The sequence below is a fragment of the Eriocheir sinensis genome, chromosome 25 (assembly GCF_024679095.1).
Source record: "Eriocheir sinensis breed Jianghai 21 chromosome 25, ASM2467909v1, whole genome shotgun sequence".
Taxonomy (NCBI): domain Eukaryota; kingdom Metazoa; phylum Arthropoda; class Malacostraca; order Decapoda; family Varunidae; genus Eriocheir; species Eriocheir sinensis.
The window spans coordinates 13,220,136-13,243,434 of record NC_066533.1 but is presented as its reverse complement, the minus strand read 5'-3'; the positions used below and the strand labels follow the sequence as shown (position 1 = coordinate 13,243,434).

General features: G+C 43.6%; 1 protein-coding gene across 4 annotated transcripts in view; it reads left to right on the top strand.

Annotated features, from left to right (window-relative positions):
* LOC127003412 (zinc transporter 1-like) overlaps window positions 1-23,012 on the top strand; it is a 51,321-nt gene extending 28,309 nt beyond the window's left edge. For 2 of the 4 annotated variants that reach the window (XM_050870040.1, XM_050870041.1), the window contains exons 2-8: window positions 11,321-12,039; window positions 12,959-13,083; window positions 13,541-13,638; window positions 14,264-14,485; window positions 14,958-15,133; window positions 15,307-15,416; window positions 15,676-17,254. In XM_050870040.1, the coding sequence (XP_050725997.1) occupies window positions 11,863-12,039; window positions 12,959-13,083; window positions 13,541-13,638; window positions 14,264-14,485; window positions 14,958-15,133; window positions 15,307-15,416; window positions 15,676-16,327 (1,560 nt within the window). In that variant the 5' untranslated portion in view covers window positions 11,321-11,862 and the 3' untranslated portion in view covers window positions 16,328-17,254. Of the gene's footprint in view, window positions 1-9,046; window positions 9,252-11,320; window positions 12,040-12,958; window positions 13,084-13,540; window positions 13,639-14,263; window positions 14,486-14,957; window positions 15,134-15,306; window positions 15,417-15,675; window positions 17,255-21,087 lie in introns of those variants that run through there. The other 2 variants (XM_050870042.1, XM_050870039.1) reach the window with 2 other exon arrangements.
* Window positions 23,013-23,299: the final 287 nt, after the last annotated feature.

Genomic DNA, 23,299 nt, shown 5'->3' with positions numbered 1-23,299 from the left:
CTTTCCCTCTTTATTTCCCTCCACCATCTCTCTTTCCTCTTTCCTCCCTCTTCCTCTTTATTTCCCTCCACCATCTCCTATTCCCCTCTTTATTTCCCTCCCCCATCTCCTCTTTCCCCTCCTTTTCCCTTCTTTATTTCCCTCCACCATCTCCTCTTTCCCTCTTTTCCACCATCTCCTCTTCCCCTCTTTATTTCCCTCCCCCATCTCCTCTTTCCCTCTTTCCTCTCCTCTTCCCCTCTTTATTTCCCTCCCCCATCTCCTCTTTCCCTCTTTCCTCCCCTCTTTCCCTCTTTATTTCCCTCCACCATCTCCTCTTTCCCTCTTTCCTCCCCTCTTTCCCTCTTTATTTCCCTCCACCATCTCCTCCTTCCCTCTTTATTTCCCTCCACCATCTCCTCTTTCCCTCTTTATTTCCCTCCACCATCTCCTCCTTCCCTCTTTCCTCCCCTCTTCTCCTCTTTATTTCCCTCCTCCCATTTCCTCTTTCCCTCTTTCCTCCCCTCTTTCCCTCTTTATTTCCCTCCACCATCTCCTCTTTCCCTCTTTCCTCCCCTCTTTCCCTCTTTATTTCCCTCCACCATCTCCTCTTTCCCTCTTTCCTCCCCTCTTTCCCTCTTTATTTCCCTCCACCATCTCCTCTTTCCCTCTTTATTTCCCTCCACCATCTCCTCTTTCCCTCTTTATTTCCCTCCACCATCTCCTCTTTCCCTCTTTCCTCCCCTCTTTCCCTCTTTATTTCCCTCCACCATCTCCTCTTTCCCTCTTTATTTCCCTCCACCATCTCCTCTTTCCCTCTTTATTTCCCTCTTTCCCTCTTTATTTCCCTCCACCATCTCCTCTTTCCCTCTTTATTTCCCTCCACCATCTCCTCCTTCCCTCTTTCCTCCCCTCTTCCCTTCTTTATTTTCCTCCCCCATCTCCTCTTCCCCTCTTTATTTCCTCTTCCCTTCTTTATTTCCCTCCCCCATCTCCTCTTCCCCTCTTTATTTCCCTCCTCCATCTCCTCCTTCCCTCTTTCCTTTCCTCTTCCCCTCTTTATTTCCCTCCACCATCTCCTCTTTCCCTCTTTATTTCCCTCCACCATCTCCTCCTTCCCTCTTTCCTTTCCTCTTCCCTTCTTTATTTCTCTCCCCCATCTCCTCTTCCCCTCTTTATTTCCCTCCTCCATCTCCTCCTTCCCTCTTTCCTTCCCTCTTCTTTATTTCCCTCCTCCATCTCCTCCTTCCCTCTTTCCTTCCCTCTTCTTTATTTCCCTCCACCATCTCCTCTTTCCCTCTTTTCTCTCCTCTTCCCCTCTTTATTTCCCTCCTCCATCTCCTCTTCCCCTCTTTATTTCCCTCCTCCATCTCCTCTTTCCCTCTTTCCTCTCCTCTTCCCCTCTTTATTTCCCTCCTCCATCTCCTCTTTCCTTCTCTCTCCCTTCCTACCCCCTCTTTTTCTTTTTTTATCCTCTCCTTAATAGTTCCCTTTACGTCACTTTTGGCCTTCTATCTCCCTTGCTTCATTATTCATTTTTGCTTTTCGTGTGTTTCTCATTTCCGGTCTAACGCAACAAAGAATTAGGAGGAAAAGATGGAGGCGTAAGATAGCGCATTCGAGGAAGAGGACGAAAGAAAAAAGAAATGATGAGAAGAGGAGAGGTTATTAGATTGGAGGAGGAGGAGGAGGAGGAGAAAGAGGAGGCAATATATAGTCATTTTCACCGACATGTCAGTCATCACACTTCTAAGTAATACACACACACACACACACACACACACACGTTCACGTCATTCGCAACACGTGTTTTCCCGAAGGGCACTCTGACATCTCTCTCTCTCTCTCTCTCTCTCTCTCTCTCTCTCTCTCTCTCTCTCTCTCTCTCTCTCTCTCTCAGGGGTTAGCACCAGTGGGAATAACCTTTGTATTAAGTTAATGGCCTGTGTGTGTGTGTGTGTGTGTGTGTGTGTGTGTGTGTGTGTGTGTGATCACGTTTACATGCCCACGTGCATCAATACGGCTTCCTAAGACACCCAGAGAGAGAGAGAGAGAGAGAGAGAGAGAGAGAGAGAGAGAGAGAGAGAGACTTCAGACTTCCTATGACTCACTCTCAGCAGCTTCCTTTCTACTACTACTACTACTACTACTACTACTACTACTACCCTTGAGCCCCGAACCGAGAGTGATGATTGTGGTGGTGGTAGTGTTAGTAGTGTTAGTAGTGGTGGTGTAAGTAGTTGTGGTGGTCTTAGTAGTGGTGGTGGTGGTGGTGGTGGTGTTAGTAGTGTTTGTAGTGGTGGTGATAGTAGTGGTGGTTTAGTTGTGGTGGTAGTGGTGGTGGTGTTAGTAGTGGTGGTGGTGGTGGTGGTGGTGGTGATGGTGGTGGTGGTGGTGGTGGTGAGATTCTCCCTTTTCGTTCCTCAGCTGAGTTTATTTTACCTCTATAGCTGCGCCTCCATCTGCTCCTCCTCCTCCTTGTCTATACCTCCTTCTCCTCCTCTTCCTCCTCCTCCTCCTGCTCTTCTTTCCTCTTCTGCTCTGATCCTCATCCTCTTTCGTCTCCTGCTCTTACAAGTTCTTCTCTACACACGGATCTTCTTTCATCCTCCCTCCTCCTCATTCTCTTTTTTCTTCTGCTCATGTTTTTACTTCTCTTATTATCTCTTCCCCTTCCTCTCCCTCCTTCTCCTCCACAACTACTACTACTACTACTATTACTACTTCTACTACTACTACTACTATTAGCCTTCAAGAAGTGACCATCATAGATATAACACAAGCAAGATCGAGCAAGTTCCTTATCTCCCTTAACCTTCAGAAGACGACACACACACACGGAGGAGGAGGTAGTGAAGGAATGTTTAGAGGGGGGGGCGGGGTCAAGGAAAGGAAGGAGGAGGAGGAAAAGGAAGATATATGTAGACAAAGAAAGATGCTACGATGTTGAAATTTGACAGAGAGAGAGAGAGAGAGAGAGAGAGAGAGAGAGAGAGAGAGAGAGAGAGAGAGAGAGAGAGAGAGAGAGAGAGAGAGCAAAATATCTCCTTGTGTTGTGAGGGTATGAATCATAACCTTTTAGATGACTTAAACGTATAATACAGACGAAAGCCTTTCCTAGAATTGTTCCAAGTTGAGTTATTCGTTTTCGTAGTGGTCAGCTGATCTTAGTATCCTGTGTGATGTATTTCTTTTTGTTGTTGTTCTCCATGATTTCTTATTCTTATCTTTTACTTCTTCTTTTTCAATATCCTCTTCTTCTTCCTCTTATTTTTTTCTTCTTCATCTTCATCTTTTGTTTCTTGTTCTGCTTCTTCTTCTGCTTCTTCTTATTCTTTTTCTTCTTCTTGTTCTTGTTCTTGTTCTTGTTCTTGTTCTTCTTCTTGTTCTTGTTCTTCTTCTTCTTCTTCTTCCTTCTCCTCCTCCTCCTCCTCCTCCTCCTCATCATCATCATCTTCTTGTTTTGTTACAGTATTATGTGTGTTAGTACTTATACATACAAGTAAAAAAAAAAACTCATACAAACTTAAATAAACCTGAACTGATGAATGATACGTGTATTAATAAGAAAGAAAAAGAAACACACACACACACACACACACACACACACACACACACACACACACACACACACACACACACACACACACACACATCAATTACCCGGAAAAAGTCAAACAAAGCAACCAACAAACAAAGAAATTAAAACAAATAAACAAAACAAACAAAATAAAACAAAACAAACAAATCAAAACAAAACAAAACAAAACAGCAAATCAAAACAAATAAAGAAATCAAGACAAACAAAACAAAATAAACAAATCAAAACAAACAAAGAATTAAAAAAAAGACAAAACAAGCAAAACGAAAACAAAGGAAAACAAACAAAACAAAACAAACAAAGAAATAAAAACAAACAAAAAAATGAAACAAACAAAAAACAAAAACAAAACAAAAACAAAACAAACAAAAAAACAAAAAAACAAAAAAAATGAAACAAGCAAAACATAAAACAAACAAACGAAACAAACAAAAGAAAACAAACAAACAAAAAAAAATACAAACATACTCACACACAACCTCCCCATCCTTAATCCCCGTCTCCGCCTTTCCACCTTTCTTCCGCGTTCTCCTCCATTACCTCCCTCCCTCCCTCCCTCCTTTCCTCCCTCCTTTCCTCCACCTCGCGCGTGTGTTTATTGCTCAAAGGTCAACGCCACATAATAAATGACTCTTCACAAGGCTAAGGTTAGAGGAAAAATATGGGGAGGAAGGGGGAGGGGGGAGGAGGAAGGGGGAGGTGGAGGAGGAAGGGGGGAGGGGGAAAGGGGGGTGTTCCGAAGGTGAGAAGCATTGCACGGTATAGGTAGACTCAGATGTAGAGGAGGAGGAGGAGGAGGAGGAGGATTAGGGAAGGAAGACAAACATGAAGAAAGGAATAGGAAGAAGAAATAGGTGTAGAGGAGGAAGATGACAGGAGGAGGAGGGGGAGGGGGAGGTGGGTCAGGGAAGGAAAGGAAGACAAACAAGGAAAAAGATATGAAATTATGTATAGTAATTAGCAGGAAGAAGAAATAGGTGTGGAAGAGGAGGAGGAAGAGAACATGAGGAGGAGTAAGGAAGGAGGGTGGACAGGTAGGAGAGAAAAAGGTGTGAAATTCTGTATATCAATTAGCAGGAAGAAGAAACAGATGTGGAAGAGGAGGAGGAAGAAGGACAGGTTGAGGGAGAGGAGGAGGAGGGAAGGGGGATAATCAGGAGGGATAAACGTGTGAAATAAGTTGTACAAGTTGTATATTAATCAGCAGGAAGAGGAAATGGGTGTTAATCAGTTCCTATCCAGCCATATATGAAGCAGGGAGGCAGGCAGGAAGGAGAAAGAGGGAGGAAGTTAGATGGGCAGACAGATAAGAGAAAGCTAGTGAAAGAAAGACCCACAGAATCCGTTTCCTATAGGTGGATGAGACGTGAGTGGGGTGACAATGTATCGGTAATAGTAGTAGTAGAAGTAATAGTAGTTGTAGTAGGTAGTAGTTGTGGAGGAGGAGGAGGAAGGATGAAAGGAGAGAAGAGAGGAAAGCAGGAGGAGAAATAAGGACACATAGGAGCAGAGGAAAAAGAAGTAAATAAAGGAGGAAAAGCGGAGGAGGAAGAGGAGGAGGTCAATCAGAGAGAAGGGCGAGGAGGAAAGGAAAGAGGGGAGGTCAGTTACAAATATATGAGGTGTGGGAAAGCTACCGAACTGTCAGTCACCCATATCGCGGTAGGAAGAAATCTATTGTCGGTACAAATGACCCCAGTTTGGCATTCGTGGAAGGTATAAACGTAGTACCCTTGGATGTAGGATGTGGCAGGGTGGCAGGATCAGGGTTGAGAGAGGATGAGGCGCTGGTAAGAGCAGGCACGCTCCGCTTTGCCTCCCACCAAAATGTAGCGGCCAAGGCTGACCAAACTGGCTTCATTGACAATATATACAGCATGCGCGACTCCCTGATCCCGGTCTCTCCACCCTTCCTACCTCCAAGGACGTGGGAATGGCGTTGAGGACAGGCAAAGAAACGCAGTTGTATGGGAAAGATAAAAAGGAATGGGGGATGACAATGGTGGGATAATTCATACGTAATACGAAGATGGACGATTGAACTAAGAATCGGAGAACATAATATAGGGAAGGATGATGGATGTGTAAAGGAATGTTATGGGGGTGGATGAGATGCGTGAAGGAATGTATGAGGTGACATTGACAAACAAGCCTCTAGGATGGGATAATGGAGGCGTAAAGGGATGTAAATGAGGTGGAGGGGAGATGGAAACTTATGTATGGGTTGACAAGCCTATAAGATGTGTTAATTTGTGCGTTAGTAGATGTAATGGGGAGTAGAAACGATAATAATGTATGGGGTGAAGGGAACAGCATAAAGTTAGTTGATGTAATAGGGGGGGGGGGGTAGGAACGGTGCTAACTAATGTATGGGGTGAAGGGAACAGCATAAAGTTAGTGGATGTAATGGGGGGGGAGGAACGGTATTAACTAATGTATGGGTGAAGGGGACAGCATAAAGGCTGGAATAATGGGTAAGGTCAAGTTGAGGGCATACGCTATATCTCCCCGTGGCTTGGTGCTCATTTCCGACGCACTGGCCCGTGAGCCTGTGCTGGGTAAGAACTAAATGTAAACTAATGTGTAAACTAACGTATGGGATGACAAACGTAACATATGGGATGGGAAAATGCCTGCGTGAGTGAGAAAATGTAATGGGGATGGAGGAGAGAGGCAAACTAATGGTGGGGTGACAGGAGTAAGATATGGAGTGGGATAATGATTTTTTATTTTTTTACAGTAAACATCTCAAGGGCAACAGCAAAGACAAGAAAACAAAAACAGGGTGCGTAAGGGGAAAAGGTAATAGGGATGAAGGAGAGGTTTGAAACTATGTATGGGGGTGATAATGTAAGGGGAAGATGCAATAGGAGTGGAAGGAGAGGGGTAAACTTATGTATGGGGAGTGATAATGTAAGGGGAAGATGCAATGAGAGTGGAAGGAGAAGGGTAACCGTATGTATGGGGAGTGATAATGTAAGGGGAAGATGCAATGGGAGTGGAAGGAGTGGGGTAACCGTATGTATGGGGAGTGATAATGTAAGGGGAAGATGCAATGGAAATGGAAGGAGTGGGGTAAACTTATGTATGGGGAGTGATAACGTAAGGGGAAGATGGAATGGAAGTGGAAGGAGAGGGGTTATCTTACGTATGGGGAGTGATAACGGAAGGGGAGATACAATGAAAGTGGAAGGAGAGGGGTAAACTTATGTATGGGGAGTGATGACGTAAGGGGAAGCTTATGTATGGGGAGGTATTTAATGGGTGTGTAAGGGGAGGTGGAAGAGAGATGTCAAGTTACATATACTATCAAGGTTTTAATTAAATAGGGCAGGGCTGTGAAGACTTATAAGACATGAAGGAAGACTTGTATAGGATGTAGGGGAAGGATATGGGTGGAGGGGAGGGGGAGTGGGTGGGAGGGGGTGAGAATGTAGGAACAAGGTGAAGGACGGGGAGGATACGGGGTAGGGGAGGATGGGGAGGAGTGTCAGGATGTAGGACTATAGTTGCAAGGTGAAGGGCGAAGGGAAGGGAAGGGGAGGGTAGGATATAGGGGGAAGGATGCATGGGGGTGGGTGGGGGGGGGAGGAGGGGGTATAGGACTCAGGTGCTAATATCCTACCTGCTATCCTTCGACCTGACACCTACACACCTTGAGTTACGTTAATTAATGATAGGCCTCCATTTTTTTAAGCCGAGAGAGAGAGAGAGAGAGAGAGAGAGAGAGAGAGAGAGGGGGGGGGGGGCAGCAATCTAGGACATTCACTCCATCAGTCAGGAATTACTATTACGAATAAGTGTAATGGCGACAGCGATAAGTATTGATAAGTTTTTATTTTATGATGGGGAGATGATGGTGTGCGTCTTATGAACGTTGTGTGTGTGTGTGTGTGTGTGTGTGTGTAGCATAGCCAACAAGAATTAAGTCTGTCCTCAGTTAAAGAAATACAAAACAAACCAAAACATTACATTATCGACTACTGAATATCGCTGTTGCTTATCCTCCTTTATTATTATTCATTGCTTTATCTTTTTGTGGCGGGGCAGAAGTAGTTGCGTGCCGCGTGAACCGCACGTGTTGGTCTGGTGATGATGTGACTGTCTGGTGTGGTGGCGTGTGGAGCGGAGCGGCGAGGGAGGGATGGATGGAGAGGGAAAGAGGGAAGGAGGAGGGACAGGGAGGTGTGATCAGTATGAGTGGTTATGATAATGATGGTGGTGATGGTAATGCCGAACGTATCTACACATACATACATTCATACATACATACATACATACGTTCATACATACATACATAAGGAGGGAGGGAGGAGGGAAAAGGTGTAAGCAGTATGAGTGGTTATGATAATGATGGTGGTGATGGTAATGCCGAACGTATCTACACATACATACATACATTCATTCATACATACATACGTTCATACATACATACATAAGGAGGGAGGGAGGAGGGAAAAGGTGTGAGCAGTATGAGTGGTTATGATAGTGGTGGTAATACCCGGACATAGCTATACATACATACATACAGTCAGACATACATACATACATACATACAGGAGGAGGGGGAGGGATTAGGAAGATATGATCATTGTGAGTCCTTGTGATGGTGGTATTGCCTGACGTTGCTATACAAACACTACACCCACACACATAGGCCTACATACACACATACATACATTGATGGTAATAATGCATGACGTAGCTATACAAACCATACATACATACACATACACACATACATTCATATACATACATTAAAACACTCAAATAAAGCCTAGAATCCTGCTCAAAAGACGTATTTTACCTCCATAGAATACTTGAAGATTGAATAAGTCAGTTTACAGGTGTTTTAGAATCCCATACAACTCACGTGGGTAATGTTTTAGTGGTGATTAATGGTGTATGAAGTGCTTGATCGGTGGTGATGAGAATAGCAGTGGTGGTGGTGGTGGTGGGGGAGGGATGGGAGGTCACAGTGGTGATGATGGTGGCTATAGTGGTGGTGAGTGTGTATGAAATATATGACCAGTGTGGTGTTGATGGGAATAGGGTGGTGGTGGTGGTGATGGGGGAAGGACGGGAGGTCAGAGAGAGATGGTGGTGATGGTGGTGGTGTTAGTACGTGTTATTGTAGTGGTGAATAACGTATGAAGTGTATGAGCAGTGTGGTGATGATGGGAATGGTGGTGATGGGCGGAGGATGGGAGGTCAGAGATGATGGTGATGATGATGGTAGTGTTATAGTAGTGGTGAATGACGTATGAGCAGTGTGGTGATGATGGGAATGGTGGTGGTGGGCGGAGGATGGGAGGCCAGAGTAGTGGTAATGATGTATTAAGTGTATGAGCAGTTTGGTGATGATGGGAATGGTGGTTGACAGAGGACGGGAGGGCAGCGAGAGAGGCATTGGCGGTGGCTGGCAATGTCGGTTGGGTGGCCAGTGCATATATACCCTGAGCCTTATCTACCTAGTCAGAGTGTCTCCCGCCAGCCTCGCGCAACTAACAGCTCCACTCCGGCACCCCCACGCCGCAACAAGTGTGACTGGGAGTGTGAATCAGAGTGACTTGAAGTGGTTTGCGTAAAGAGGGAAAGAGGTGCAGAGAAGGATTTGCAAGTGCCTCTCATCTTAAGCCATCCTCTTCTACCTCATCCATCGGTTCAAGAGGTGTGAGCATGGATATTGTTGTTTATTATCCATTCATCTATTTATGTGTTAAGTTCCCGGTGCGCGTGTGTTTCAGTGTTGCTATATAAAGACACTGCAAGCCGCATGGTCGGTATCAGACAGCAACTACTTCCAAAGGGCGTTCGAAAAGGATATCAGTCGGGTTCTCGGGAGTATGATTTTCACTTCCACGGTACAGAGGCATTGCTAAACTACCATCAGGGTCATAAAACTACCCATGGAAATGCCCCACTTATCTCCCACGAAAGCCTTGTCAAATGTGTGCTAGCGAGGCCGCCGAAATGTTGAAGTATATTAGTGTGATGCTCTTATCTAACGCGTCAACAAAGTGAATTTTTTATATGCGAGGTGCGAGGAGGAATGTGATGGCTTGTTTCTGAGTGGCGAGTGTTGGAGAGTTGCAACGTTGTGTCTATCTGTCTTTATCGAGGGCGTTGCCTGGCGATGAAGGGGGGAAATTATACGTCCATCCTGTTCTGTGTGTGTGTGTGTGTGTGTGTGTGTGTCCATTATTCCCATTAAGTGTTTGGGTGCGTGGACGCCGTCGTGGTCAATGCAATACTGCAGGCGGTTACGTCACACTCCTTTCAGTCTCGCTTATGTCTGTCCACACTGGAAGCTGCTAACCCTTGCATTGCTTCTCTATTATCTTCGTAAACGTATGTGCACGGCCGATCGAACCAGTCACATGCTTTCGTTTTTATTTTATTATGTTCGTCTTTGGCTCATCCACAATAACAGAATCCCAGACCATTGCATTAATATTACTTCTCTATCATCTATACGTAGCTTATGTGGAATTATGTATAGACAGACGATTCATAGTCACATTCTTTCGTTTTTTTATTATGTTCGTCTTGGCTTATCCACATAACAAAATCCCAGACCATTGCACTAATATTACTTCTCTATCATCTATACGTAGCTTATGTGGAATTATATATAGACAGCCGATTCATAGTCACTTGCTTTCGTTTTATTTATTTTATTATGTTCGTCTTGGGCTTATCCACTTAACAAAATCCCAGACCACTGCATTAATATTACTTATCTATTATCTATACGTAGCCTATGTGGAATTATATATAGACAGACGATTCATAGTCACATTCTTTCGTTTTTTTTATTATGTTCGTCTTGGCTTATCCACATAACAAAATCCCAGACCACTGCATTAATATTACTTATCTATTATCTATACGTAGCCTATGTGGAATTATATATAGACAGCCGATTCATAGTTACATGCTTTCGTTCTCTTCATATTCTTCTTTGTATATCCACATAACCTGTCAAACCCTTGCATTAGGTACCATTCCTATTATCTTCGTATACGCATGTGGAGTTATAGATATATACAACTGCACGAAGATAGAAGGTTATTACACCCTGCCAAATCCTCCTCACATTTTACGCTCTTTATATTTATCTTTGCGCAACCTTATAAATAGACTGCCAAACCACTGCATTGCTTCTTTATCATCTTCGTTTGTGCGCAGTTATAAAGACAACCAAACCATCGCTACAATGTTTAACGCCCTTTACATTTGTCTTTGCGCTTCCATATCAACAATACAACCAAACCATCGCTACAATGTTTAACGCCCTTTATATTTGTCTTTGTGCTTCCATATGAACAAACTACCAAACCACTGTGTTACTGTTACCTCTATTAGCTTCGTAAACGTAGTGCAGTTATATAGACCCACCCACACCTTTGTCATATTGTTTTCACTGTTTATTATCTGTTTAAATGCAGTTTTCACACTTAATTTTCATGTTCTTCCTTTTCTTCCTCCTCCTCCTCCTCCTTCTCTGTCTTCTTCATTTTTGTTTCTGCCTCACTTCCTCTCAACTCCTCTTAATATTCTACTTACATCCACAGCAACAAACTCACTCTTCATATTAGCGCAACAAGTACTTAACAACCAAACCATGGCGTCAGTTTATGGCCCCCACGCGTAACAACCAGTGCAGGCAGACTTCCAATAACCAAATCCTTACTTTAGTGTCTTGCTTCACTAATCCTTGGCGTTTTACATTGACAGGAGGAGCGAGAGGAGACGCGCCAGATACCACGAAGGGAAGAGGAGATAAGGGAAGCGTCAAGGAGAGAAACAGACAGACGGAGAGACAGGACAGCCAGCCCTCAGCCTTGACGCGAGAAGAATAGGACAACAGGACGAATTCTGAAGATACGAGTGAAGATAAAAGGAGACGGTGTGAAGACAATCCCTGCGGACGAGTGAAAACTGTGCCATACAAGTACAAACTATATAGGAGGAGGAAAGACGCCACTTGAGAGAAGAGTTTATGGAATACCAGAAGAAATAGCAGAAGGGAGGTGAAGACAAAGGAAGGAAAGAGAAGATAAGACAAGACAACAGCGAGAGATAGACACAAAGGAGAGAGAGGACAACACAAATCTAACTCAAGAAAAGACAAAAAACGATGACAAACGGAAAGGAAGGGAAGAAGAAAGGAAGATAAGAAAATACAGGAAGAGAGAGAGAACAGCACAAACCTAACTCAAAAGACAATAGCCGTTCTAGTCTTTCAGTAGTATCACTTTCGTACCTTCAGTAGCAAGATGGGGCGGTACACGGGCAAGAAATGTCGCCTGCTCACCATGTTCGCGATGACCGCCAGCTTCTTCCTGGTGGAGCTGGTGGTGGGCTACATCACCAACTCAATGGCCCTCGTGGCAGACAGCTTCCACATGCTCAGCGACGTCCTGGCGCTCGTCATAGCCTTCCTCAGTGTAAAGGTGAGACAGGAGTGTACTTTGTGTTGTTTTTCTCACCTCCAGAATATCTACTTTTATTTTTCTTGATTTCTTCTCCATCAGATTTTTTTGCCCTCTACGACTTTTTATCTTCTCTTCCTCCTTTACCATTTTATTGTCTTTTAACTCTTCCTTCTTTATTATTTCTTTCTTTTCCTCCTTCATATTTTTCTGAACCCATGTTTTTTCTGTACCTTTCATTCTTTCATTTCTTATTATTCCAAATATCTCTTATCTTTTTATCTTCTTTTTCCTCCGTTCTTCCATCTTTCATTTTTATTATTCCAAACATCTTTCTTGTCTTTTTTCAGTCAGTTCAAAAGCCAAACAAAATCAATCAGTTTGTGTATAACTTCTAGACTTTCCAGTTTATAAGAATGCACAACAAAAGAATCGGGGGTAAAACAAAATAATGGTTGTTTCAAAGCAAAATGTATATAAATTTTAAACACATACAGAACCATACAAGTGACTCAGTCTAATCATAATTCCAGGGCTATGAGTGGAGGTACTTGTAAGATCTGTTAATGTAGCTTATCTTAGGTCATTATCACCACCACCTGCCATTTATAAGCTAGTAATTTTCCAACTCTTGCCATCACGGTCTCTCGCCTTCCTCCTGACGACCACCTATCTTTCCATGGCTCAAGGGCTAATATGACAGATGAGCACCATGGCCACTCGCAGCTATAGAATATTACTTTTCTTTGTCACAGCTTCATCATCATTCTTCTTTGTCTCATCTCCTCCTTGTTTCAGATCTAATCATCACTCGCCATCTCTCATACATTTCTCAGCTTCCATCATCAATTTTTCCCTGCTTCCAGTCATCTCTTCCATTTTTCTCAGCTTCCAGTCATCACTCTTCCTTGTCTCATCTCTTCCCTCTTCCCACCAACAGATGTCACCAAAGAAGTGGAGTAAAAACACCTTTGGCTGGGCACGAGCGGAGGTCTTGGGCGCCCTCGTCAACAGTGTGTTCTTGCTGGCACTCTGTTTCTCTATATTCGTGGAGTCGTTAAAGAGGTAAGAGTCAGGGTGAGGGATTGTTTGTGTTGTGACAAGGCAGTTAGCTAAAGAACAGTATCGACAGGTATCCACTTCATATAGTCATTCATTAAACTACCACAAGGGTCATAAAACTACGTCTGGAAATCCTCGAGCCTCCTAAGAAAGCCTTGCCAAATATGTGTTTCTTAAGGTCATTAATTACTTGAAGTGTTGAGCCTGAGGGATTGTCTAGTTTTCTGCATATATGTCATGTGTAGAATGAATAATATTTTAAGTTTTGACAGTCAAGTGCCCAGTTTAGTTATTTTACCTGGTCTCTTTTTTCTTCTACTATAGCTTACGTCAATCTTAGTATGAAAACTACCACACATATTTTAAACTTGCATGCTAGTGTGCTTGTGGTAGTACTAACTTTCAATGCACACTCCACCTTGACCTAAGATCTGTCTGACCGAGCCTTGTCTTCCTACAGGTTATACGAGACGGAGGAGCTACACAACCCACAGATGATCCTCATAGTGGGCGTCATAGGCCTCATCATCAATCTTGTTGGCCTCGCGCTCTTCCATGGTGAGTGTGGCAGCTCGTGTGTGTGTGTGTGTGTGTGTGTGTGTGTGTGTGTGTGTGTGTGTGTGTGTGTGTGTGTGTGTGTGTGTGCTGTTACTGCCTTATTTTCAAAGTCATGTCTTTTCTCTGACTGCAGCCATTTTCCATATCTGAAAGCTTAAGAATATTAATCACTTGATATCTAGGTTAAGTTGCAAGAAAAATTCCATGGTTGTCAGTAGTCAATATCTAGGTTAAGTTGCAAGGAAAATTCCATGGTTGTCAGTAGTCAATATGTCCCACAAAACCTTCCTCAGTAGTCTTCTTTTTTTATATGTTATGATTCACCATTCCTTTGAAGCCTCTCCTCTACATTGCCTCTACATCAATATCACATCATTTACCTCATCCAGTTATGATTCACCATGTCTCCCAATGTTCCTCTAACCCACTTCATGGACCTCATCTTCATCTCCTGACACACCAGTAATTAACCCTGTCCTCCTATTGTTTCTTTAAAACTTCTTTGACCTGCCCAGATCCCACACAGACAATTCAATGTCCTAATTTTCCCTTAACATTTTGCATACCCCTCCATGTCTTAGCATCATTTCCTCGCACACCCACAATGTACATGTCCTCCCCACAGAGCATGGTCACGGCCACAGTCATGGAGGACACGGACACTCCCATGAGAACAAACTGTCCACCATAAACACGATGGTGGCCACGGACGACAACGAGAATGACGAGCGCTACACGCCGCCCCTGCCCAGCATCACTCCGAGCTCACAGCGGGCAGATGGTCACAAGAGCGCCTCACAGATGAATATGAGGGGCGTCTTCCTTCATGTGCTCTCTGACGCTATGGGTGTGTATGTGTGTGTGTGTGTGTGTGTGTGTAGATTCCATAAATTATTCTCGTATGTAGTTCCCCTTTGTAGTTACAGTTGTATATAGTTTAGGTGAATGAGGAACTTTACATACATTCTCATATTTATTTATAAGGCATTTGTAATAGTTCTTAAATATTTCTCATGTATTCTGATTTATATTCACATCCACATTACATAAATAATATTAGGTTAGACATTCTATACATTTGGCTTCTCTTATTTGAGTTCACCTTCATTCTAAACAAACATGAAACTATCAATGAGGTCACAACATCAAGAGGTTTTAATATTTCATGGGGGTATAATGTCAGCTGATAGCTAGTCTGCAGGCTAAAACTATCATGAACTTCAGTAATTTGATCTCCGTCTCTGTTGCCTCGGCCTGCACAGCAACTGACACACATGATCTGTTTTGTCTGGTGGTGACCGGTTTGTTCTTCCCTTCAGGCTCGGTGGTGGTGATCATCAGTGCGCTGGTGGTGTGGCTCACGGAATGGGAGTACTCCGCCTACATTGACCCGGCGCTCTCCCTGTGTCTGGTGTCCCTTATCACTGCCAGCACTTGGCCGCTCCTCAAGGTGTCAGCCCTCATCCTCCTGCAGACAGTTCCTACTCATATTCAGGTAAAACAGTTGAATTTATGTCTACAGAACTCAGTAACTAGGGAGAGTTATCAGTTCAATTGGTTTATATATATTTAATTCTTTGCATGGTTTATTATTTGTTGTCTTCATCTTTGTGAGAAGTCTTGCTATGGTCAGGACACAAGTCTGAGTTTTGTTTTGTGCATTACCAGGTTGACGGCATCCAGAAGCAGCTGCTCAACGTTGATGGCGTGTTGGCCGTGCACGAGTTCCATGTGTGGCAGTTGGCGGGGGAGAGGATCATTGCCTCAGCGCACATCAGGTTGGTCCATATGCTATAGAACAATTCAAAAGGTTACTCCATTTATAGCCTCAACATATTTACTAATAAACACAATACCACTATTGTGTCCCGCTTAAAAAATATCTACTGTTATGAGCCACAAAGAAATGTATAATGATAGATCTATCAGTGGTATTGCCTTGACTGCCAGGTGATTCCAGCATTCTAGGTAACATTGGCAATCTTGGTATTATTTACTCCACCCCAGCGCTTGTCTTAACAACCCCCCCCCCTGCAGGTGCCGCAACCTGAAGGACTACATGGTCCTGGCCGAGAAGATCAAAAAGATGTTCCATGAGGAGGGCATCCACTCCACCACCATCCAGCCAGAGTTTGTGGAGTTTGAGGATGACGACGCCTCGGCCTCACTGGACTCTGTCGAGGATTGCATTCTTGACTGTCCCTCCAAAGACAAGGAAGGCTGTGTGGCCAACACCTGCTGTGGTCCTTCCAAACAGGTAACAAGCGTCCCCAAGGCACTGAGCACCTCAATCCCACAGGCCGATGGGATCACGGGTGTGCAATTTCAGCGCAAATCTTCCCTCAGCCTGCCAGACATAACCCAGCGCACTGCTTCCCCCCTTGAGGGTGTGCCCCCCAACTGGACCACTCCTGATATCACCATTCTTCCTTCCGGCACTGCTGAAAGGCTTCCCGGCACACACTCCAGCTCTTCTGTGGTGCTCACTGTACAGGGCCTCGACCAGTCCCTTCCTCATAGAGGTGGGGACCAGGAGGGGTCACAGGGTGGCGATGGAGTCACAATCACTCGTACAAATGTCGAGTCCCACTCTGGGGGGAATGCGACAAGTGAGCACGACAGGATGGCTGGTGTGCCTCTTTCTCACACTGTTGTAATAGAAGATGCACATGTTGATAACTCTCAGTAGCTGGAGCACCTTACACCTAGCTTTCTGCTGCTGTGTACATAACTAATGCATGTAACAGAGGGGCATTGAATGCCTGTATCTCGAGGTGTTGGAAAGGGTACCTGACTTCTAATCTTAAGTGACGAGGAGCATAGCCGTTTGCTAAGCACTGACTGGTCACATTGTTTGAATGGGGTTAATGTGTGCAGGAGAGAAATAAATGAGTATCAGTGTCTATAAAAAAAATATAAAAAAAGAGAATGCAAGGAACAGGACGAAAACATACTCAAAAATATTGTAACGCTGAAGTGTTCCCGAGTGTTAGGTTCTACATGTGATTGGTGTACATTAATACTAACCTGTGTATATATGAATGACAGTCAAAGGTTAGTATTTCTACTTACTTTAGTATTTATTATGGGCTCTCTAAGACTTTATAACTCACTCAATGTATAATGTCCTGCCAAGATTTGCCTTTAACAGAGGTAGATTTTAATCTTTTAATAGTTATGAATTAGTGATGAGAAATTTTATATTGTATAATATTTATAACTGTTGTGCATTACTATTTATACTATTTATACTGAAGAAAATGCCTCTTATTGTCATCATATTGATGACCTTATTCTTTACTGCAAGAGCCTCTGCTTTGGTACTTGCATGCTGGCTTTCAGCAGGTGGGCTGAGTGACACTGACACATTCCTCCAACCTTAGATCACCTTCTCTTGCCTGCTGCACAAACTCAGTCACCTTCAGTCTCGGTCCTTTCAGCATCTGCAGACAAGGAATGTGTAAATACAAGTCTTTGCTCATGGCCAGTGGTCGGAAGCCTGCAGTTTGTTATCTTACTTTGTTATACTGACGACTACAAGACTTTAGTTCTTCTTTACATATTAATAAAGACATCTCAAGGTTTTAACATGACTGTGCTAGTCTAGCTCTTATTACAGTGACTTTCATTCTGCCTGTAAAACTGACTGCAAAACACTGCTTTAGGTATGCTTACTGCTCTCAAGTCCTAAGCTGTTTGCTGTTTACAACAAATTAGTTTAATCAGTTGGGTTAAAACTTTAATTGCAAACTTTCCGTGAGCAAATTGAGTACAATCCTAGATTTGAGGACACTATGGTGAGTATGTTCACTTGTTTACTGTGTTGAGCAGTTATAGGAACTTTGTGATTCCAACCCTCACCCTTGTCTTTGTCAACACCATTGTCTGCCACCCCCAGACGGACTACATAGTCTCGTCACAGCAATCACACAAAGCCAAACTAACTGGGTTCTATGGAGGCAAAATGGTTCACACTTTTTTTTCATGGGGTAAGGAGTTGTAATCTCACTCTCACCCTCCGTCCTCTTTCTGAATACATGCAAAGTGATGGCAAGCGTACAGTCACCTTTACAGTTCAAGACAATTACTGGTGGTATTGTCTGTGGTCAAGACAATTACTGGTGGCATTGTCTGTGGCACAGTTCATTTGAACCATCACAGTGAAGGCAGCCTCATTTGCATTGATTCAGGAAGGGAGGCGTCTCCTGGGGCAGATACCCCATGGCCTACTCCATGGACTCATGCCTGTCACTGGTCCAACACACTCTGCTTGGACTTAACCATCTTCATATTTATTCCCCTTCCATCTATCTACCTCCACCTTCTGCTATCCCCATTTCTTCTAAAACGTGAGAGCTGTGCCAGTAGGATGCTAAGCTAACATGAATAGCCTGAGGCAGGTGCCAGGGCACAGTGAACCCTTCCTTCTATCACTCTTGCTCATGATGGGGTCTTGAGGTTACTTTTCCTCACTCAAAGGTTCACCATAGCCAATGATGATATTACTCCCACCACTGCCGGGGCTTCAGGGACAGACCCTTGACAAATCATCTCCCACGTTTCCTTTGTTTCATTGACCCAGCTCAGCCTTTGACCCCAGCTGTAAACTGCACTCTCCCTACCCACCTGCCTTCACCCTTAACCGTCATGGCTGCCATATATACTGAACGAATATTGCCAAATTTGTATTCAAAGTTTAGATCTTACACAAGCAACTAATGGCAAAGTCAAATTGTATGTTCCTCCCCCATAAGTGCCCAAACCTCTGCCATCATGGCCACCCTGCTAAATATGTCGGATCTACTGCATGCAGCTGTCCTCTCTGTGCTAAACCTGACCATGATGACTCTACCTGCCCTTCAGAAATATGTGCCTGTGCAAACTGTAATAAGAGGAAATGACATCTTCTACTGAGGCTGTCCCACCTTTCCATTCTGAATCAAAAGTTACTGGACTCCATTTTTAACATGGCCGGACTAAAAGAAGCCCAAGCAGCAGCTCATTGCTTTGGCTTCACCACTCCCTCTGTCTTGGCTTTCCCTTCTGCTAGCTTCTTCAACTGCTTCATCTACCCCAACCAGTCTTATTACCTCCCACCCTTGTTGTTTCCCTTCGTCCCTCCTCCTTCCCTACTTATTCCTGTGTAACCTCTTGATTCTGTCTTTCCATATCACCCTTCCATACATCACTTGTTCCTTGTTTCGTTTACCTTGCCATTTACCTCCCATCTGTGTAAGGCACTGTGTTTCCAGTCCTAAACAGTAAAGTAACAGATCAAGCTTAACTAACATTAACAAAAGCAACACATATGTTAATCCAAAAACAGATTACATCTGATATCTGACTTATTTTATGTTTCATTAGCTCGCTCACTATGCTCTGATAGAAGAGGTTGAGGATTACAGTGAACCCTGTCACCAAAGCTAAGCCCATATGAAGTTGTTCTCAAAGTGGTTTAATTCTATCGACTATTTTAGTTGTCAGTTGAACATCTGTCATAGGGGAAAACAACTTCAGTCACCAAGAACCCTTGAGGAATAGAAGCCATATACAGAGCTGTACGTGTTTAGTCTTATATGCAGCTTCTTAAGAGGAGCATGAAAAGAACTGCGGCTGTCATATATCAAGTAATGAATGAAGATTTAGGACCAAAGTCCATAGTTGGAGTAAGACCTCAGCACTGAAGTGGTTAGAGCAATGACCTACAAATTTGTAACCAGCCACTCAGTTGTTTCCCCCCCACCTCTACATGTTACCAATATGTAATGTCTACCTGGGGAACCAAAGATACTATAGATGTGGTAATCTGTCTCCTGAGATAGGATAACTCACTTCAGACTCTTACATTAGACAGTTTGAACTAGACATAGAGACAGTTCACAGCTTGGTCTTACCTCCTAAGCTTTTCTCCTTATCTTTACAAAAATACAGTGTTGGATAACAATAATATATTGCTAAATGGAAGAGATATTATTAAGTTATCTTCATTATTAATTTTCACAAATGGAAACTGACAAAGAAAATTAAGACTAAGTACGATAAAAGGTGCTGTCATGAACAAAACACATTTCTCAAATGCATTTCTTCTCCCATGAGCTCCACTGTTTGCACTCAATATAAACGCTCTGTAGGACAAACATCTTTGCAAGTACCTTGGTCAACATTCTCAATGATATAAAAATGAAAGCTGAAGTAAACAAAGAGTAATAAACCTCAGATAAATAAAACATGGGTTAAGATAAAGAGCAGGAAAATGTGAGGAGTATTGGATCAAAGTTCTAGAGCAGTGGGGCAGGTGACTATGTGTGTGTGTTGTACAAAGACTTGAATTTATACTGTCATTCTGGCAGCTTCGTTGCTAGAGTTGGCACACACATAGTCCTTGCCGGGCTGCATGGCCTGACTTGCCTGGTGTTGCTGTTATTTTATAGTGTAATTCTGAATAACCCGATGATTTGTCAGAGGTGGAGGAACAAGCACCAGTGAAGTGTGCCAAACATTGCACCATTTAGAGAACGGTTTGCAGAGTTAACATTTTAAAAACTACACTAACACAGTAAACATGAAATTCAGTTGCCTCGGTACAGTTCAGTGTATGACAAGGGAGCTCTGAGGCAGCTGTAAATGCAATCTCGTGTGTGTGGCAATGGTGATAAGCTCTCAGGGACACAGACAAGGATGTGCACCCCCTGTGACCAGATAAGATTATTGGGTTGAGGTGAAGGGGAGAGGAAAGAAAGTAAAGGTTAGCAGCTTATTAGTGGACTTGGTAATAATGTGTAACTTAGTCTTACGGAGAATTATTATCATGAAGAGACTGCCAATATAAAGACTAGGGGCAGGGTATGAACAGGTGCACAGCCTCAATATTTACGTCTCTATGACCTTGGAATCACCCATTTTGAAGCTCATTTGGCCTTCAGTGTCCAGGTTACCACAGTTACCTCGTGTCACCCCAGACATTCATACTAACCATCTCTAAGGGTGCGGCCACACTGCACGTGGTTTGCTGGGAGGGTAGAGGGTAGCGGGACGCCTAGCGGGTCAGAGGCAAGAACAAACACATGTTATCTAATAGGAGTGCCCGTACAGGACACGGAAAGCGGGTTTCCTCCAAGCTTACCCGCAACCCATGTCCTGTATGGCCACTCCTATTAGATAATATGTGTTGTTCTGTCTACCCTCAGTAGCAACGCACCTAAAAACCATGATTGGATAATTTAATTCACATCCTGCAAGCTACCTCTCTGGGCAAGATACAAGGCCTCTTTACTACTCTTAGGTTAACAGACTGCAATGCTGTCTGTTACACTGCTGCTCATTTGATGTGCCTTTGTGTGTAGTTCTATGCATGCAAAAATGTGTCAAAACCTAAACCTTGATGGTTAAAAAAATTGCTGTGAATCATTCTGAACAACAAGTGAGTCTAACCTTAACACTCCTCCACAGTCCGAAGGGGTGCCAGCCGCAACAAACTGCCGACAACGGAACAGTACCGAGATCCACATTGGGAACCAGGTGGTGGAGAACACGGCCGAAGGAGCCACTGAGGGCGGATACCTGCTGGTGCCCACGTCGGTGAACCACATCTCCTCTGTCTGACAGTGGCCTTCCGATAGCCATCTCCCGGAGCCAGCAGCAGATGACTGACAGTGAATCAACCTGGCTGGGGAAAATGGGGCGTTACGGGGAAAGCAATGAGGTGATAAGTTATTGTGTTATTCAGGGCACTGCCAATGATGAGTGGGTGGGTGGTGGGTAGTCCAGATCTTGTACATGGGGTTTGGGAGGGTAGGTGAGTGGTACAAATGCCAAATGTCATTCATTGGGTTATGTGGGGAGGAGAGTCAACAGTTCTATGTGGGGTCCCTCCCTGCTCAGCATGCCCGGGCATTACAGAAGCCATTTGGCCACCTTCAGGGATACTACTAACTCGTAGTACTTGTGTACCTACTGAGCATCTCGTAGCCAGTGTGGGTGTGGCAGTGCAACTCCCTGAGCAGTAATGGGACACCTTCAGGTTGTGATATCAGTCATATATTTAGTCTGGGGGGATGTGTCTGATTACACAAACCACCAACTCCCTCTCGAGGACATGGCTAAAAAGATTGTTGAGGTATATAGCTGTTCATTGCACATCATTCAGTGACCATTTTGTAGGGATGTTGTTAAGTGTATGCGAGAAACTAATGGAGGGTGGGAGGGAGGGCGGGTGGGAAGAGTATTTTTATGAGGATGGTGAAGGAGGGGTGCCAAGGTGTGTGTGTTTCCCAGATGTTATGGGAAGGCAGGAAACTTTGTTCTGTGACTTCTGAATCAGTGTTAGAGTTGACCAGCAGGTGAGTGGGCATTTATCATACTGGGCGTGAGCCATGGCAGGGAAGCATAATCACACCCTTGTGCCTCAACAGGCCGTAGGAAGAACACTGGGATGGGTCTCTTGGTAAAAATTGCCCCTTTCCCTGAAGACCAAAAGGCTACCATTTTGATGTGTACCTTGAGGATACATTGTGTTCACAGGATGTTAGTTCAAGAACAATTAGAATCTTGAGTTTGTTCTGATGTGTTCATAAGTTAGTCCTGTGTTCATGGTGTGTTGCTCCTCGTGGCAGTCCCAAGATGTTAGAAGCACCCAGCCCTGAGGGGCAGCCCCAACAACTAGCAACACTTGACACTGGTTGCCCTGATCAGGGTTCTTCCCACGGACTGACTCAAGTCTTTAAAAGAAAAAAATGTACATAATGTAGATGAGTTTTTAAGGTTTTATATAAATGTGTACAACTTGCATATGTAGGTGTGTGCTGTAGCAGAGTTGGTTTTATGAATGAGAAAAGGTATAGAGAGTAATTAATGGCAGTATGTATTTATATTATTTTTGTATATATCTTATCACTAAATTTGTCTTTCAAGAGATTTTTATTATGGATTTGACATTTTCTTAAATTTATTACTCAAAGTATAGCAGTAATTAGATATTGACTACAGACACTTCTCAGAGAAGTTAAAAATTTGTTGGTAAGGGCAAAGATTTCAATACATATAATTTCCCTGACCATTGAAGCTTTGATTCGTTGTGTGTGTGTGGCCGAGTGATAGGCGACGCGTGGCTTGGTAGGTCAGAGTAGCGACTTGGCCGCCCGCTGAGTTTAGTGACGGACTCCCCTAGAGCTCAACACGTCTTGATCTGAAGGAGTTCTGATTTTCCCAACAGGAAGTTTTTATTCCAAACATACTGTAGCTACTGGTCATTATATGACTTTAAAGTCTCAATAACTGGGAGGGATGTGACACTCTGCCAATTCTTATCTTGTATTACCGGACTATTTATAAAATCTATGAATGTTGACCCATTAAAGTATTAAAAGTAATTATCACGCTGTGTTTCCTTGTTGACTTTGCTGTACCGTATTATTTGTGACGAAATTTTATTGGATACTGAAGTTGTTTGTTGAGTAATAAACCTCAACATTAAACAATATGGTTCAGATTTCTTTTCTATCTTAAAGAAATATACATTTTTAGTGTGAAAACACTCGTTTTATTTTGTCTCCTTTTGATTTAAGATTGATGTATTGAGTCTAGATGGACTGGTGCTGGCCTTGAAGTGTGTTCAGAAATGGATCACATCATCCAAGGATTACTGTCGCTTGATAATGACAAG